Consider the following 20409-nt stretch of genomic DNA (forward strand, 5'->3'; position numbering starts at 1 on the left):
TCACGACCCCAAGAGAGGCGCTGTATGTCATGTCGTGCGGTTAGGAAAGTCACTCGCACCGGTCGTCCTCTTCGAAAACCCATTCACACCAAATGTCGCACATCTGTCCTAGCGTATATGTTCCTCGTACGTTCCACATTGATTTCTGAGGTTATTACACGTACTGTTGCTTGTCTGTTAGCACTTACAACTCTACGCAAACGCCGCTGCTCTCGGTCGTTAAGCGAAGGCCGTCGGCCACTGCGTTGTCCGTGGTTAGAGATATTGCCTGAAATTTGGTATTCTCGGCACACTATTGACACTGTGGCTCTCGTAATATTGATTTCCTAACGATTTCCGGAATGTAATGTCTGATGCGTCTAGCTCCAAGTAGCATTTCGTGTTCGAAGTCTTTTGATTCCAGTCGTGCTGCCACAATCACGTCGGAAACATTTTCACATGGATCAGATGAGTACTAATAACAGCTCCGCCAACGCACTACCCTTTTATACTTTGTGTACGTGATACTACCGCCATCTGTAGGTCTGCATATTGTTCTCCCATGACTTTATGTCATCTCAGAGTGTAGCTTTCATGACTGACGTATTAAGTGTGTTTATCAACTCTGCAACCTTTCTACGCCCCCTCTGCTTGTAAATGAATTGTCATTTGATCTTACTGGGCGGAGAACTTGAGAATAGAGAAATTCTAACCTAATGTGCTCAGTGTCGTCATCAAAATAGAGGGCATTTTACAGGTCATGTAGTTTCGGAAGTCATTGACATAAACACTAAAGGGGAAGTGCTCAAAAACGGGACTCTCTGTGGCATTCCTCTCTGCATTTTTATTGAACCATCGAGGCCAGTATTATAATTATCGTTACTACTAGGGTGCAGGTAAGTGGATGTGGATTCCTCAGTTTCCTTTTTCTCCACAGGACACACCAACTGGCAGCTGACTCTGATGCTGGTGCTCACCTCGGCTGGGCTTGTGGGCTGCGCTCTGTCAGCCTGGTGGTTCTCCCCGTCCAACTGCCGCCGTCCACCTGGTAAGAGAGACGTCTGCCTCTGACGATAGCGTAGTGTAAAGAACGACATTTACGCATGCCGCTGTGTATCAAAAACGACGAATCGGCTCTTTGAATCTGGTTGAAACTGCAGGTCCTTCCTTTCGATCACCTGTCTGATATGCTGCGCAATCTCATGACTCATGATGAAGCTTCACGAACAGTGTAATACCATGAACACAGAACGACCATCACTGCTCGTCAGTGAGAAAGACAGAAAAGGTTACTATGATGATTTTTCACCATACAAAAGAAGAACTGAGACTATTAATGTGCAATGTATCACTTCATTTTTGTTGTCATATTCGTTATTTATAGTGCCGATCTTATAAGCAATGTGATAAAATATACTATGTGAACTGATGGTGGAGGGGGTTGAAAGGAAAAGGAAGAAATTACTGATGTCGGCTGCAACAGCGCTTTGTGTGGAATCAGCAGTAACGAGCGAAAGTGTGTGGCGGACCAAGAGTCGAATTATCACGTGCATATTAGGCAGCTGCGTTAACCACTGCCCCATCTGGACACAATGTTTACCGCAATTGCACTGATTATCTCGGGACATCTCCCGGCCGACCCACACTCCCACCACGCTCCACCTATGCGCAGCCCCCTCCATGCTCGCTACTTTGAGATTCCCATAGGAGGTCGAACGTAATTGTGGATCCGCACTGATGGTGGTGAATTCATTGCCCATCGAGGTAAATCAATTAAATGAATCGTGTCTGTTCTTTCAGACATGTCCAAAATTAATTCATGTTGGTGGGCCATGAATCTTCAACCTTCAGTGCAGATACACAATTACGTTCGACATCCTGTAGAAATCTCAAAGTAGTGAACATGGAGGACATGGACAGGGGCTGCATATAGGTGGCACACGATGGGAGTGTGGATCGGCCAGGAGGCATGCCCAGATAGTTCGTGCAGCTGCAATATACATTGTGTCTGAATGACACAGTGGTTAATGCAGATGTCTAGTGAACAGGAGATACGACGTTTGAGTCCTGAACCTGCACACTCGTTGCCACTAATTCCGCTGTGTACTAAGTCAGTTGGGAGTTCAGGCCTTGTGGTGAACACACTCGACGGCTGTACTGCATGGAATTGTTCAAATAAAGACTTATGTCCAAGTCCTTTTCCCACAAATCCTTAGGTGGAGGTGGCAGTCGTGTGACTGAGGTTAGTCCAAGAGACCTTTCTATCGCGCCGTTTTCTTAGCTTAGTAGAGATATACGAATTGACCTTCGTTTACCACCAAAATTCAAACTTGGTGGCAGTTCATAGGAAGAAGTGGCGGTCGGGTGACATAGGTTAGCCCAAGTGGTCTATCTTCCCGTGGGGTTTTCTTAGGTTAGTAGAGATAACTGTGGTGTGATGCATTATCCTGTTGGAATTTGAACTTCCTGCAATTTTTTCTGAGAGAGGGGGGCGTGGCACTCTCCCACCAAAATTCAAACTTCCCACAAAAATCCACCGTCTTGAATGACGTCATAGCCGTCATCTTGGATGACATCATGCGCTGTTGTCAAGTCTACACGCCGCTATCTTGGATGACGTCATCGCCGCCATCTTGGATACATCTGGCAACAACACAGAGTGCGCTCGTACGCCCTTGCCCCAATACAGGTGGTTCCTACACCAACAGCTATTGTTGCCTGATAGTAAGTGATGTGTGTACTAAGTTCGGTTGAAATCGTTCCAGTGGCTTAGAAGATGTGCGAAACACACGCACACATACAAACATACACACAATCACAAACACATATATATACATGGATTATCAGAAACGTTGGTATCTGTGGCATGTTTAAGGTTGTAGTTGAGAGGAAGGAAGTTGGAGAGGGCAGAGATACAGTAATCTCCTCTGTAGGAATCAAAATCGGCTCTGAAAGCAACTATTGTGTGAAACATAGCTTGCTCTGTTCGTCCATGAGACTCAGAATGCTGTAGATAACTGCACTCAGGTAGAGTCTGTGTTCCTTGAATTCCAGAAGGCCAGCTGTGTGATTGGAGTGAAGAGTTTCTTGCAAACAGAAAACGGCATGTGACTCTGAACAGAGAGAAGTCTCCAGACGTGAAAACAATTTCGTGAGTGAACGAATGGAGTGTTGCAGGGCCATTACTTTTCTCAATGAACACCGTGATTCTCCCCTACCCACTCCAATTTACTTTATATGTATCACATCTGCAGATTCCACATTTCGTCTGCTCTTCCAGACATGTCCAAAAGAACAGAAAATATGCATTCACATTATAAAATATACGGCTGAAAAAAGCTGTTGCTACAAAACACTGCACCGGCCGGTGTGGCCAAGCGGTTCTAGGCGCTACAGTCTGGAACCGCGCGACCGCTACGGTCGCAGGTTCGAATCCTGTCTCAGGCATGGATGTGTGTGACGTCCTTAGGTTAGTTAGGTTTAAGTAGTTCTAAGTTCTATGGGACTCATGACCTCAGACGTTAAGTCCCATAGTGCTCAGAGCCATTTTTACAAAACACTGCCTCCACATAAAAATTAAAAGTCCATAGTATGGGTACTTACTTTCGATACAAATATACAGTGAACATTCCAGGCTGGTCCAACCACATCGCTGTTAAAAAGTCTGACACTCTGTGACGTTACGAACAACAGCGGGAAAAAAGTGTTAGCCCCAAGACATCAATTAAGAAAGGAGAGTACAGCATTTGTAATGTGTGATCCCCCCTGACTGTTTATATCTAAGTTTATATTTCGTGGCTAATAACATCAAGAAGCCACAGTTGGTTCAGATACTTAACTACATTTTCAGTAGGCGATATGTTAACACCAAAAACAACCCACAAACGGAAAGATATATCTGCTAGCACAAAGAGGTCGTCAGAATTTTGGACAATTAGTGTTCATGCATTGTCATGTTGAAATAAACGCTCAGTATTGTACTGAAGAATAAGTATGATTGAAGGACAAAAACCACTACAGGCAGTATCCTGCGTCCGCAAGGATATCCAACATACAGGAAAAACTCTTTGAGATCTCATATTCTCGTAGCTATCAAGCTTCATTTTTCGGTAAAAATAAATAAATTTTCATGTATTCTTTTAGTGCCTTAGGTATGTACTGCCACAATACACTTTTCTTTGGTAAATAAAAGTAAAATTTTCAGATATAACGCACATTTTTTTATTAAACATACGCATTCTAACTGAATTTATTAACTTCCAATATATACGGCGCACATAAAAAATCTGTATGTCTTTTCTCAAGTAAGGCTGACAAGGAACTGAACAATCTCGATATGACTTCTTATTCTTGGGATCTTTAGTAGGAAAATTGGTCTGATGCAGCTCTCTGCACTATTCTTTCCTATGCAAGCCTCTTCATCAAGGGATAACAGCTGCAATGTACATCCACTTGCATCAGCTTACCGTTCTCATACCTTGATCTCCCTCCACAATTTTAACCCCCCCCCCCCCTACTCTCTCCTCCCCTCCCACGTGCACTTTCCTTCAGTAGCAAATTCACAATTCCGTCATGTCTCAGGATTTGTCCCTTCTTTATTTCAAGCTGTGCCATCCTCCCTCCCCCCCCCCCCCCCCCCCCCCAATTTCATTCAGTATCTCCTCGTTGGTTACTCATCTACGCTTCTAACTTTCAGCATTCTTCTGTAGCATCGTATTTCAAGAGCTTCTATTCTCATCTTGACTGTACTGCTTATCGCCTGCATTCACTTCCATACAAGGCTACACTTGCAGCGAAACTGGCTCTAGATAGATTTAAATACCGAATTTTAACCGCGATTGTTTGTAAATATTTAACTTGGAAACTTAATGAAGTCAATTTTAATATGCTAAACTCAGAAGAACTCGTTTCACGGTTAAAGTTACTGTAAATATCACTATGAATTAAGTAAACAAAACCCTGGAAGGACATAAAGTACAAATACCCATAAATACTATTGGAAAAAGGTACGAAAGTGTAATACTGCTAAAACTGGTTTGAGAATGCTGCAATAGAACGAGTTCCACAATGTAAATACAAGCTCTTTATACCGGACAGATGTCAAATTTAAAATTCGCGCTGTATTTATTTCTTGCACCAATGAGGAATGACATGCTTTATTCTGACAGTGTGGTGTCCGAAAACTTATTGCAGACGCCACGGATCACACATTTTACGAAATGCAGTATTTAAAATACGTGAAAGTACCAAACGAAATCACTTCATACATATATATCTAAGCACATCCCTGGCATACGTAAGATACATACAATAGCATGTTGTGACGGTAGAAAATTTTAATTTTTATTCTTCATTTTGTAACCATAATAAGAGTCCAAGCTCCATAGGCAAACAGCCAGCCGACATTAAGAAATAGTCCACCAGGACATAGGGACAAGATAAGCGGCGGAGTCTGCCAAGTATGGCTTGTTGGTCAAATAACTTAGTGCTTGACTTCCTGCCAGGGGAAGCATCATGAATAAAACTTGCGCAATGGAAGACGCAAACAACAGGGCGATAATACAGCAAGAGAGAGTGTCAGTCATGTACGGAAAAGATTCGTGTGGAACCAAATTAAGTTGTGTGCAGCTAGAAACGAAAGTGTCGTGTGGAACAGAAGGCATTCTTGCGCGAGCTGACTAATTAGAAACGAGAGTGTCATGTGGAACCATAGGCATTCTTGTGCAATCCGATCACTTAGAAAGGGTCGTGTGAAAAATTAACTCGTGTGCACCCAAGTACATGAGAAACGAAATAAAAGGCCAGGCAGCGGAATAGCTAGAAGGAGAGATTCAGATGCAGAGTCAGAGCCAGTGCCGGGAGTTTGGAGATTCTGCAGCGAGACGCCAGCGGGGCCGAGTAGACCCGTAACAGCCGATACAGCTGATAAAGACTTCAACTACGAGAAGATGATGATAGACTCTGGTGGACACTCAGGAACTGCAGGTCAAGTAGGATTTTTAGAGTTTCATTGGAATAGTGTTGAACAGAGGCTGTCAGTCTTTGTCTCAATTATTTAGAGAGGTTTCAGTGCTAACCAAGAACAAGTGATTGCTTTGTACTTGTTTCTTATATGTACCGGCATTTAGCTTTGAAGCAGCAAGGCCGAATAAACAGACTGAATCCTACTAAGGGGTTTATGGTCCAACACCTCACATGAGTATATGTGAGAATAAACTTGATAGAAACCAACCAATCTTTTCTGCTATTGCAATTCTGTAACCTATTTTCAGGAAACTTATTTGCTTCAAGTCAAGGAGATTCTCTCCCTCTTATCTCCGATATATAGGTTGGGTTGAGTTGTTTGGGGGAAGAGACCAAACTGCGAGGTCATCGCTCTCATCGGATTAGGGAAGGAAGTCGGCCGTGCCCTTTCAAAGGAACCATCCCGGCATTTGCCTGGATCGATTTAGGGAAATCACGGAAAACCTAAATCAGGATGGCCGGATGCGGGATCGAACCGTTGTCCTCCCGAATGCGAGTCCAGTGTGCTAACCACTGCACCACCTCGCTCGGTGATATATAGGTTTATAACTAACATATTGTCGTTAACGTCCCGATTGTGCTACGCAGTTCGCACCTACTTCATTCTGGTATAGTGAGGCTGTGCCGGGACGCGACAAGCAATATAATAAAAAGGACAGAGACGAAATTAAAAAACGATAGCGGTAGATGAATAATAATGTGGCACACAATGACAACATGCAGTTTTGAATCCAAGCACTACAAGACTCCGTTTATTCAAAGGAACATAGAATGAACAGATTTCAAAGAGAAAAAAAACCGCGACACTTATGTTTATACCTAACTTCAGTGCTACAGTTACGCTTATCTTTCTTGTCATTTTGGAATCGATAATAGCCTTATGAGTATGCAGCAGCTGTAGCGATAATGTATCTTCATACTGCGAATTTGAAAGGAAAATGTAGGTATATTACTTACAAACAAAATTCTTTTCTTCAGAAATGAAAAATACTGCTATATACTTTTTATTGTAATAGCTTGAATACATTTTCTGCAATGTTTAGTTACTTACTAGGTATTTAGGTACAGTTTTCCAAGCCTGGCCGGCCGCGGGGGTCTAGCGGATCTAGGCGCTCAGTCCGGAACCGCGCGACTGCTTCGGTCGCAGGTTCGAATCCTGCCTCGGGCATGGATGTGTGTGATGTCCTTAGGTTAGTTAGGTTTAAGTAGTTCTAAGTTCTAGAGGACTGATGACCACAGATGTTAAGTCCCATAGTGCTCAGAGCCAAGCCTGAAAATGATGTAGTATTACTAATCAGTAATCATATGCAAATTACATTTCGTACCAAAATTTAAGATTTCTTTTGACTGCAGACTGTTAAGGCAAGAGTGCACACATGCCAAACAATATTCAACTGTAATGCTAACACAGGCCGCATAGCTCACTATTTTCACATAACTAAACTCCGTACGGCTTCAGTCCAGTTAGGAGACATAGTTTTAAGTGATGCCTCTTTACAGCTCCTTTGGTTTTCGTTTTACTTGTCTTGAGGGCTATAAAGTGAAATATCGGCAAGTTAGATACAGGGGTAGGTAACACCTGCTTTTCTTTTCAACATATCTCTTACTCTTTCGTTCGACGTAAGACTATTTAAATCAAATTCAGTAGGCCTCTGTATTGTGGAATTACATATTTCTACAACGTTCTACTTCTAGGAAACTTGTTTTCCATACATATTTAATTAAATGACAAATACTGTTGCATGCATTTTGTTTCTCTTCTAAATACGGGACATGTATGTCCCGAATGAATGTCTCGAAACACCAGGACACTCATGTGAAAACCACGAGTGTCCCAACAAAACCGGGACGTCTGGTCAGCCTAAGGAAACACACAAATGAAATCACATTAAAATGACTAGAACTGCTTTCCAAGTCTTTATTATACGTCAGTGCTTATATGGGTGTGGGAGGAGACAATGAGTGATTTCATAGGCAGCTAGCTGGTGGCGGCGACAAACTCGGAGTAGATCTGTCGGTGGCAAATGTTAATATTCTCTTCTCAGGTGCATGGTCAGCTTGGCGGTAATATCATTCTTCCGTCGACTTCATTCAAGTACAGGCTGGTCGAAAGCAACTGGTCTTATATCGACCGAAGTTCGTGTGAATACGAGGATAACATTTCAGATGCATCATGCAGTTATTGATTTCACGTACACAGTTTTAAAACAATGCAAAATTCACTACAAAGTGAAGTTATAGTTCGTCCGTTTTGCCAAACGCGTCAGATTCGCGAATTCACAGTCTTGCGAATAACTTTCAAATGTATAAAATTGCTTAACTTTTTTTTTAATTTGTAGGCTTACACACTACTTAATTTAACGTAAACTAACTTACGCTAATGACAACACACACACCCATGCCTGAGGGAGGACTCGAACCTCCGAAGGGGGAGCCGCGCGAACCGTGTCAAGGCAACAGTTTTTACGACTGTTAGTGTATTAATGCACGTGAAACATCGTTAAATTACAAATGGAAAATCTTAGAAGTTGACCGTAAATTTTCCTGAAGTCCCTCGCTCGAGCATAAAAAATGGTTCAAATGGCTCTAAGCACTATGGGATTTAACTGCTGTGGTCATCAGTCTCCTAGAACTTAGAACTACTTAAACCTAACTAAGCTAAGGACATCACACACATCCATGCCCGAGGCAGGATTCGAACCTGCGACCGTAGCAGTCGCGCGGTTCCGGACTGAGCGCCTAGAACCGCGAGACCACCGCGGCCCGCCAGCGAAGAGTAACGCACAACGGAGCGGAGGCAAGTTTCCCACACGGCACCAATCACACATCCAGCACGCCATCCGTGAGGTGAGAGACTGTCAGAGACATTAAGCAACCATTGTGTCCGAAACAGTTTTGCAGGTCGCTGTTCAAAGTTTACAGTGGCCACCGCAGCACAGTGGTCAGAAAAGGAAACAGGGATGACATCAACCGCGAGAATTCTACTACATAAACAATCAGATAAATAAAACTTGTCGATGTGGTTGGAAGAGATGGAGTTAAGAAACTTGTATCTAACCAAGGTGGGATATTTCTGCTCCCACACATCACGTAAACACATCGAAAGACAAACATTATAATGTCGGGACTGATCTGCTAGGAGATAAGACACAATTACTATCGCCACCTAATGTCAGACACCGAGGACTCTTGCACAAAAGACAGACAACCTCCTCTCTGTAAAACAGCGAACGCGCCACTGCAGACCCAAACCAGACAGTGCATGTAAAACAACCAAGAGCAGGTAAAAGGACACACCGTATCGCTCCACCAGAATCAAGTACATCAATATCGAGGGTGAGTATACCCCCACACCCGTCGCATATTCAGGAGCCACATTAAAAACAGTCTGAAATCCAGCGAGAGCAAAACTGGTTAATAAAACTTCTTGTAAAACAAGAATTATAAACTGACGTAACGAAGCCAAACCTAAACCTGGTTCAATTCCATTAACATTTAGGGTGATAAAAGTGTAAGTTAAAGTCTGTTGATCAGAATGAGAAACATGTGAAAACGGCAACAAAAAAAGAGAACTTATTCGACCTCTCGACCGTCACAATCCGTCGCTCTACCCATCAACGGGTCTGCGGGAGGTAGGCCACTGCCATGTCCTGCCTGTATGTTTCTATTTTCTCTTTGCAACAGCGTGATCCGGCTGGAACCGTTGTTTGTGCCGACCTGTGTTAAGCTACCCTCCTCCGCTGGTGAGATGGGAGGATCGTTCACTGTGTCCAATTCAGTCACTGCCAACCCTGAATCGGAAGCTGTGTGGACAGGAGGAGGCCCCAGCCAAAGTGACCAACCCATGTTAACAAGTCAATCAGATGACAGACCGGGCGTTACCGCAGACAGATCTTGTAAAAAAAAAAAACGACTTCTCTACGAGCAAGGAAATAGTCACCATCGGGAGTACAAACCAATGGAGCAACAGGGTGCTGAGGGTCAACTGGTGAAACGAACAAAACAGGCGACAAGCGTATCGACATCAAGTGTTCCAAACTCTGGAGTGTTTCAGAGGAAACATCCGTGGAAATCGAAGAAGCAAATCTCGGCTCAGTAGTCCTGACTCCATCCGTACCATCCAGAGAATCAGCAGGTTACGAGATTAAAGGGAGGGGATGGGAGGGGGTGGGTAGGTGGGGGGGGGGGGTGGCAGGACAGGGGAAACGATATCAGCAACGTGTGCGGCGCCTCTTATTTTGGAACTCTTGAGCATCAGAACCCGTCTTTGGTCGTAGTGGCGGAAAATCAGCTGTAGTTATATTCAAATCCGTCTGGTGGGCGTTAATAGCAAAAGATTGTCCAGCTCTTGATTCAGTTCCATTGGAGATGAGGTCCGCCACAATTACCTTGAGCCGCTGTTCAAGAGAATATCGCAAAATAAAACCCTACTAGGACAGCTAGTACGAAAACGACCACTCTCGCACAGAAAGCATGTCCACACCTATTCTCTATATGTAACGTGTATGCGCTAACCACATACTCGTAAATGAGATGGGATGTTCTGTTTCACCCGCATTTCTACAAAACGAACCCCCTGTGACACTGAAGTCAGTGCTAGCTGGACCCTAGTTTTTGACCTCACTATACTTAAGCAAAACTTCTTTGAGGTATAGACATGTTGAACACACGCACATTCTTATGTTATTGCCAGCGTTCGCAAGGAGGACTGTACTGAGTCATCTATGTGACAGAAAGGAACCTGAGAACCAGGTTTAAGTAGTAAGTTTTCGACCGGTAAGGAATTCACAAATGTAACAAAGAAATCACGAAGTTCAGTGTCAAAATACGCTGTGTGTACCGGAACCGAAGTCAAACCAAGAGCATCTAGCACCCAGTCGTGGATTTCCAGAGAACTGTGTTGCACATGACAGGTCGACTTATCAAACGAAAAACGCACCATACCTTTACGTGGAATAGACATGGACGCCATGAAAACAATATAAACGAACAATGCTATTACCGAGAGCACACTTGAGCAGAAAGACGAATTCAACGTGCCGGCCGAGGTGGCCGAGCGGTTCTGGAAACGCGCGACCCCTACGGTCTCAGGTTCGAATCCTGCCTCGGGCATGGATGTGTGTGATGTCCTTAGGTTAGTTAGGTTTAAGTAGTTCTAAGTTCTAGGGGACTGATGACCTCAGATGTTAAAGTCCCATAGTGCTCAGACCCATTTGAGCCAATTCAACGTAGAGTATATACTCACGAAGCACAAATCCTCACGTAAATATCACACTTACAATACTCTTAGCGATGTCACAGAGGGGAAGTAAACAAAGTCCTACCAATAACACGCCGCAAGTGGAATTGATACCACTGAGCTATAAATGCATTATGCTACAGCTGACGACATTTAGACGCCTCTTACCACTCTTGACTCCACATACCAAAATGAAGTGCCTTTACTAAGTCTGCAGTGCTACGAATGACACGGTGCAGTTTTCTTTGTGTTTTTAGATTGCGCGTCCTTATGCTTAAGAGTCAAAAAGGTGTTAATCTTACTACCACACTCACAGTTATACGTATTCTTTACTTTTTTGAGCAGATCTGCTCAACCCGTAATGCAGTTACCTTCGCTGTAACATTGTCCGTAATTCAAATTTCAGCCACAGCCATTTATTGTGCCGTCAAGTGTGCATCCATTGATCATTCTTTCTTGCAAATGTAACAATGTAACACTAGTTACGCAAATGCATTCACAAGTTGTTAACAGCCACTAAAAACAATACATTTTAGTAGAAAACAACGAACTAGAGCCATCCTCTCACTCCAATGAAAATTTCAAAGCAAATAGTACACCCTCCCATACTTGCATCGTTGGATATAGTGGAAGTAAATTCTCATATACAATTCAAAACAATATACAAATACGCACTTCTGTGTAGAAAATTTTTTCTATGTAATAGTACCTATCACGACAACTATGTATTCTGTTACTGAGACTACAAAGCATACTCAGTGGCAAGAAGCAACAACATTCAAAGTAGAATTACATACTCATTCCATGAGAAGATGTAAGCAAGTTGAATACCGATTCTGTCAAAAGCTACTAACATGCAGTTCTCCATTAAATGCGAGTAAGTACAAAAAATGGATGCAAACAAAAATAAAGTAGCATACGTGCGATATTCTTACAATGCAACGAAATCCAGCAGTTAATGCAGAGAATTGTAAGTGGGAAAAAATATGCGTGGGCCCACAGAAAACCGTGCAATGAGTTTATCTTTTGTTTTATACTAAACAAAAACAAATATGGGATCATTTACTCCACAAGTATTACAGATGCTAGCAAAAATGAAGCAGAATATGAGTAACATACTTACAATATAATTCAGTAAGTACAATACACACATAAAGTCATAATCAGGAACACAATGCAATGAAACCAGCCTCTTTCCGGTATGAAACGAAAACAGATATGGAGACTTTAATTTACTCAATAAGAAAACGAGTTGATAAAGGATTGATAAGCTTACAACGCTCCAAGGTGCCCTGTCAGCTTACCAAGGTTGTGTTACTGGAAGTTCCTATTCAAATTCCCCCCCCCCCCTCCCCCCACAGATGCTCACTCCATAGATGTCCCTGCTCTAAACTAAATGGCTCTGAGCACTATGGGACTTAAGATCTGAGGTCATCAGTCCCCTAGACTTAGAACTACTTAAACCTAACTAACTTAAGGACGTCACACACATCCATACCCGAGTCAGGATTCGAACCTGCGACCGTAGCAGCAGCGTTGCTCCAGACTGAAGCGCCTAGAGCCCCTCGGCCACAGAGGCCGGCAGTGTATGTGGCTGCCACAGAAGTGCTGTCAGGCAGAAGTGTTACTCGTGTTCTCAACATGAAATACAAAGAAACAGACATTTGTTAAGTGTATGTTATATATAATAACGTAACACATAAACGACAAATATTTAGTGCCTACTGAACTCCAGTGAACACTGACGAGCCAGAATATTATGACCACTGCCCACAGCAAGTGTAAATGCTACTTGCTGGCGTTGTAGGAAAGTTACAGGATGAGGAAAGCATATAAGCAGAGCAGATATGAATAGGGAACCATTCTAGCAATGATACGAGCAGGAAATGGTGAAGATGACTACCGTAGGCGCATTTGACGAAGGGTAGATTTTATGATCTGGTGCCTAGAAACAACCATCTCAGAAATGGCGATGCTGATCAGTTGTTCGTGTGATCTTCTCGTGAGTGTCTATGGAAAGTGGTTGAAGGATGGTGAAATGACGAGTAGGCGACAAGATGTTGGAAAAGGAAACAAGATTTGGTTTAAAGTCCTATCGATACCAAGGTCATTAGAGATGGAGCACAAGCTTGGATGGCATCAAGGATGGGAAGGGAAATCGACCATGACCTTTCACAGAAACCATCCCGGCACGTACCTGGACCAGTTTAGGGAAATCAGAGAAAATCTAAATCTTCATGGCTTGTCGCGGATTTGAACCGTCATCCCCCTAAATGCGAGTCCACTATGCTAACCACTGCATCACCTCGCTCGGTACAAGGTGTTGGAGATCCAAGTGTTATCACAGAACGTAGGGTTGTTGGCTCAACTTTGCTGGAAAGCAGGATAGGTGCAATCTGTGGCGCAACTGACAACAGAATACAATGTCAGTACAAGTGTTTTGGAGCACACCGTACAGTACACATTGTTGATTTTGGGGTTCCGCAGCAGATGATCGATGTGTATTCCCATGCTGACCCAACTACATCACCCATTATTGTTGTCGTTGGCATCGGATCATCGAGGCTGGATCGCTTCTATTGAGAAACACGTCACCTGATCGGGTAAATCATGTTTCTTGTTACACTATGTGAATGGCCATGTCTGGATACGCCGTGATTGAGGCCAACGGCTGCTTGAAAGATGCACAACGCCACACAGGCAAGCTTATTGGGACAGTTTAAATTCTGTGAGAGACGTTCACCTGGTTTTACCTGAGATTTGTGGTAAATTTTGGAATACATCAGCATTATTGTGGACCACCTTCATCCCTTCATGCTTGATATTTTCCCCAGTGGTAATGATATTTTGCAGCACGATAAATGTGTGTGTCACGAGGCAAGAATCGTGCTATGGTGGTTTGAGGATTGTGGTAGTGAACTTAAGTTGATGTATTGGCTACCACCTTCTCTTGATCTGAACCTGATTGAACACATCTGGGATGAGCAATAATGTCCTCGCCGTTTAGCGCCCAAAAGCACTAATCGTCATCAACATCTGGGATGCTAATAGACGCCAGATCCGCGTCCGCAAACCACCAGCCCACAATTTACAAGAATTGCGTGACTGCACAGAGATGTGATGCCACATCCTTCCAGTAATCTACTTTTCGAATCCATACTACACTACTGGCCATTAAAAGTGCTACACCAACAAAAAATGCAGATGATAAACGGGTATTCATTGGATAAATATATTATACTAGAACTGACATGTGATTACATTTTCACGCAGTTTGGGTGCATAGATCCTGAGAAATCAGTGCGCAGAACAATCACCTCTGGCCGTAATAACGGCCTTGATACGCCTGGGCATTGAGTCAAACAGAGCTTGGATGGCGTGTACAGGTACAGCTGCCTATGCATCTTCAACACGATATCACAGTTCATCAAGAGTAGTGACTAGCGTATAGTGACGAGCCAGTTGCTCGGCCAGCATTGACTAGACGTTTTCAATTGGTGAGAGATCTGGAGAATGTGCTGGCCTTCTGTATCCAGAAGGGCCGTACAGGACCTGCAACATGCGGTCGTGCATTATCCTGCTGAAATGTAGGGTTTGGCTGGGATCGAATGAAGGGTAGAGCTACGGGTCGTAACACATCTGAAATGTAACGTCCACTGTTCAAAGTGCCGTCAATGCGAACAAGAGGTGACCGAGACGTGTGACCAGTGGCACCCCAAACCATCACGCCGGGTAATATGCCAGTATGGCGATGACGAATACACGCTTCCTATGTGCGTTCATCGCGATGTCGCCAAACACGGAAGCGACCATCATGATGCTGTAAACAGAACCTGGATTCATCCGAAAAAATGACGTTTTGCCATTCGTGCACGCAGCTTCGTCGTTGAGTACACCATCGCAGGCGCTCCTGTCTGTGATGCAGTGTCAAGGGTAACCGCAGCCGTGGTCTCCGAGCTTGTAGTCCAAGTTGCTGCAAACGTCGTCGAACTGTGGCTACGAAGGCTTTCCCGGCGTAATAATTGATAATATTCTTCTCGGGTATGCAGCCGGATCATAACGTCTTCATGACACAATATTTCCGCGGTCCATCTGGCCGCCATCTTCAGGTGAGAGTGCTGGTGCACGAACTCGCCGGAACTGACTTCCTAGCGCAAGCTGCGGCCCCTATATAGGCCGCAGAAGACCCACAACGCGTGCGCGAGAAGGTGCCGTAACTGCCCTCTAGCGCAGTAAACATACCGCGCCGCCGGTGGTGGAAATAGGTGAAATCGAGATATCGCTGTCAAAAATTAAAAAAATTTTTTATTCCGACGATCGAAACACAGACCGTTGTTTTTTGATGTCAGATAACACCGGGTCCCAAGTCTTACTTAAAAGATAGCCCTTCTCTCTATTAATAAGATTGTCAGATAAACAAATCTCTATGGATTCTTTTAAAACACAGTCCCAATAGCGAGATGCAGGGGCAACCATTTGTGTCTTGTCATAGAGCATTCTGTGTCCCTCGGTGAGACAGTGCTCCGCCACTGCAGATTTCTCAGGTTGAAGCAGCCGTGTGTGCCGCTGATGCTCAACACATCGGTCCTGAATGGTCCGGATTGCCTGCCCAATATAAGCCTTCCCACAGTGGCAAGGGATCTTGTACACACCGGGCTTCCTCAAACCCAAGTCATCCTTTACAGAGCCAAGGAGCGCTCTAATCTTGGCTGGCGGACGAAAAATACTTTTGATATGGTATCTTTTCAGAATTCTTCCTGCACTGTTCGTGCAGATGGTTGTTGTCTTGCAAACGTCCCCATCTGTTGGCTCAGGGGTCGAGACGTGGCTGCACGATCGGTTACAGCCATGCGGATAAGACGACTCTCATCGCGACAGCTAGTGATACGAGGCCGTTGGGATGCAGAATGCAGAATAACTTTGACATTTACAAAGTGGATTGCATTTTTTTTTCCGAAAGCGTGGGATACAGTTCCGTATTACCCTCCTGAACCCACCGATTCCATATTTTGCTAACTGTCATTGGATCTCGACCAATGCGAGCAGCAATGTCGTGATACGATAAACCGCAATCGCGATAGGCTACAATCCGACCTTTATCAAAGTCGGAAACGTGATGGTACACATTTGTCCTCCTTACACGAGGCATCACAACAACGCTTCACCAGACAACGCCGGTCAACTGCTATTTGTGTATGAGAAATCAGTTGGAAACTTTCCTCATGTCAGCACGTTGTAGGTGTCGCCACCGGCGCCAACCTTGTGTGAATGCTCTGGAAAGCTAATCATTTGCATATCACAGCATCTTCTTCCTGTCGGTTAAATTTCGCGTCTGTAGCACGTCATCTTCGTGGTGTAGCAATTTTAATGGCCAGTAGTGTATGTATAATCGCTGTATATTGCGTTCCAAAGTTTGAGCAATACGCTAGTAAGCAGGTGGTCATAATGTTTAGGGTCATCAGTGTGTGTTAGTACGACGATGTCCACTCACGTTAACCACTTAGGTAAGAAGTATAGCAGCGTGAAAAGTTCTCGCACTTCAACTAAGTGTGTGTGTGTGTGTGGGGGGGGGGGGAGGTGGGTGGGTGGGTGTGGCGGTGGGGGGGTGGGGGTAGGGAGGGTTGGGGGGAGGGGTGAGCGCAGTACTGCTCAGGGTATCTGTTAAGTGGACTGATGCCACACTGTTTTCTGTTGGCAGAACTGGCTGACGACGGTTCATCGCTGTCAGCGTACGAGAACTTGACCAACTCTCTGCGAGACACGGCGTCTGTGAGCAGCGCCTCCACCGGCTCTGGCGGGCGCTGCGCGGCCTCGGAATGCGACGCGGACGGCGTCATCACCATCCGGCTGGGTGCCGACCCAGACCAGCCGCACGCCGACGCCACCTCCATTGCTTCCGCTGGCTGCCACTGTGTCCACGGCGGCGCCACTGCCGCGGCCGCTTCCGCACCGCCTCGCGAGCCCTGTATTACTCTGGAGGACGCTTCCCAGTCCGAAGCCTGATGCAATCCGCTGCAGCAGACATGTATTTCCCAACGGGGAACCACCTTCCGCACTGAGTATTGGAGTAGGGGCAAAATAATTCCGGCTAATCGCAGCGAAAACCCTAAACGAACCAAATCAAAATAAACTGCACCATCACATTTTATCTGTTCGGTGACACTTTACGAGGAGCAAATGCAAGGATCTCTACCTAAACAAAATGTCCAGCGCCAGACACTCAAGCCTTCCGGCCAACCACGATATTTTTCTTTTTGCCTCCTGACTACAACCTTGGGGCCACGAGTGTAACCAGAACGCAAGACACAATTCTTTACGATTCTGTCTTCACATGCACTTACTGCACCAGATATTCCAGATTTCTGGTGTACCATAAAATTAACTGTTTCGAAACCAGTGCAAGAAACGGTCACAAACTGCAGTACGTTACAAGTAAAACTCCATTTGCAGGCAGCACGTCAGTTTTTTTTATTTTATTTATTCACTCGCACGCATTTCGCCCTTTCTTAACAAGGCATTCCTAGTGTGTGTGCCCTGGAATATTATGTTGCCTTTTCGTTGTCACATATCGGTTATAGGTTGAAAAACACTTAACGAAAGGTTTTATATAGTAAACTGAAAAGGTATTGACAGTAAAGCGTCTGATTTCTTAACTGAAAACCATACAGCTTTCCATCTTGTGAAAAAACATTTGAAAGCCTCTACGTTTTCGTGAAATCCCTGTGGTTTCCTAATACAACATTTTAACTGTCATTTTCGGTGTCCAGCGTCTCATTTGCTTTTATGCAAGCTGCCAGCTTTCTCTTTTCTGAGTGTATGCGTGTTGATCTAAGTTGGAAACATCTAACTCTTACAAGGAAGTCGCATTGTATACATCGAAAATGTCTGTTGAAGTCTCATATTACGAAACCATAGTGACTACACGAAAAAATGGAGGCTTTCAACCGTTTTACACATGAAGGACAGATGCACGGTTCCCAAATAAGAAATTAGTCGCTTTACCGTAAGTGTCCTTCCATTTTACCATATAAACCTTCCATTAACCGTTTTTTTTTAAATCTATGACCAAAATGGAACAACAGAAACATCATGTAATATTGCAGGACACCCACTAAAGACGCCTTGTTAAAAAAAAAAAAGGGAAACGCGTCTAGGCGCATGAATTAAATAAAAAATTCAAAAAATTCATATGCAGCGTCCAAAAGACTTTTTTCTTGTAAAGTACTGCAATTTACATACTGCTTCTGCGAAGTGCAAGGTTATACAAAATGATATACACGCTTTCAAGCGATTGTAAAAAGCTTTATATCGAGCCAAGATATTACACGATTGTTCAGGAAGTTTTTCATATCATATCCACAAATATTCAATCTGTGAACCGTTAGCCATACGGCACACGTTCAGTCTATAGTGCAATTCGACCCATACTCGCCCCAAAGTGTCCGAATCAGTATCAGTCACAGCTGCCCTGATACATCCTACATCCACATTGTTCGGCTGTGGAGGTGTGAAAATAGTTTCTCTGTTGTAATCGTACTTGGAAGAATGACGGTGTCAGATCGCAAGAACGCGGGGGGCCATGCAAGCAGCTGGAAATGCAAGCTCATGCACAACCGAGCCATCGTCGTGGTTGCTCAGTATCCGACAACACGTGTATATAGTTCTGGGTGTGTGGTGAAGTAACACCCTGTTGAAAAATTAAAGTATAATTGTCCTCCTGTAATTGCGGCATGAACCACGCAAAATCCTTCTTTAGTCTGGCAGCCATGTTACCGGAGATCGCCGTAACAAAAAAAGTCTCAGGTTCTTCTTACCATACATATAATCATATAATTCCTTACATAAATACGAACATTTTTTACAATCACTAGATCATTTTGACTAACTCTTTATCGCCACCACAAGAAACTTGAAACGATCTCTGATAGCCTGATAAAAAAAATCGATTCTTCTTCATTTTCACTTAACTTTCACCCTTTCATTCCGTAGTTGTGCAAAGCTGCGCCATGAGATGCCGTAAAAGTCGACAAATTTGATACTTTATTAACTGAAACTTTAAAAGTATGTATTACTCAGAAAGTGAAGTGTCCCAAATAATGCAGATGCGCGTTGACCGAACTTGATATCCTTTGCTTAGACACACCGCTGATAATAAAAATTAGAAATGAACTACAAAAGTCCTCTTTAGGAGTATACTGATATTAAGATAAGCTAATGCACGTATTTCTCAGTCCAAAACAAAGTACATTTTTTTTCTTTTTTAAACAGGCCTACTTCATACCTGAATGTTGCCATTCAGTATCCAGGAAACAAGCACTGCAAATATGACAACGTATTTCTCTCAGTAGGACATAAAATTGTCAGTTTGCTGCAGCTTATACGCCGTAAAGATACGGAACGCACCAAGTATTTCACTTACCTTTTGCTGGAATAAGACCACAAGAAAAGTTGAAAATACTTGGTCTATATGAAGAATGAATAATCGTGGTTGTAGAAGAATCGTCCAGTTAAATGTTGCAGTACTGTGTTGATCTGATAGAGCCCTGATTCAAACAGGTTTACAGTCAGTGAAATAACATTTATTGATTTTTTTTCTTTTTTTTTATTCGGCTTGGATTTGCTGAATCACACTGCCAAGTGCTTGATAGAAATATACAGAGAAATCATCATATAAATTATTTAAACAATGATTTAAATTATTTTAAAATGTCTTAATAGATTCAACACTTATAGCCAAGGAATCTTGATACATTAACTATAGCCGACAAAGAATCCAAAAAAGAAAACTAACCAGAAATTGAGAAGCATATAATTGGAGATTAGAGTGACATGAAAACACAAACAGCAGCAAATTTAATAAAAACTCGTCACTATTTCGTATAAAATAAAAAAGTGTATTTATATATTTGAGGATCTGCAAGATACAATAAAACTGCAGCACTTGTTCGAAGTTTCGCCAACTTTTGCAGTGAGCGGTTTTGTTGGGCTTGGGCGGAATTGGAGGAAAACAGCAAATGGTTTACAGATCGTTCTTCTTTCTTCTGGCAGTCGCATAAAGAGTTATACTTGATGCCTGCCCGATGCAAGTGGGAACGAGTTGAGCTATCGTTTGTGCGCAGTCATTCCACGGTAGTTTCCTTCCTGCTCGCTGAAATTTTTTGAAACCT

The 20409-nt window shown here is 43.6% G+C and overlaps 1 protein-coding gene across 1 annotated transcript in view; it reads left to right on the forward strand.

Annotated features, from left to right (window-relative positions):
• Positions 1-18370, forward strand: part of LOC124593878 — a 256554-nt gene extending 238184 nt beyond the window's left edge. Inside the window, exons 6-7 of the mRNA XM_047132225.1 lie at positions 917-1027; positions 16941-18370. Coding sequence (XP_046988181.1) covers positions 917-1027; positions 16941-17245 — 416 coding nt within the window. The 3' untranslated portion in view covers positions 17246-18370. The remainder of the gene's footprint in view (positions 1-916; positions 1028-16940) is intronic.
• Positions 18371-20409: the final 2039 nt, after the last annotated feature.

This window comes from Schistocerca americana, chromosome 2 (genome assembly GCF_021461395.2).
Source record: "Schistocerca americana isolate TAMUIC-IGC-003095 chromosome 2, iqSchAmer2.1, whole genome shotgun sequence".
Classification (NCBI taxonomy): Eukaryota; Metazoa; Arthropoda; class Insecta; order Orthoptera; family Acrididae; genus Schistocerca; species Schistocerca americana.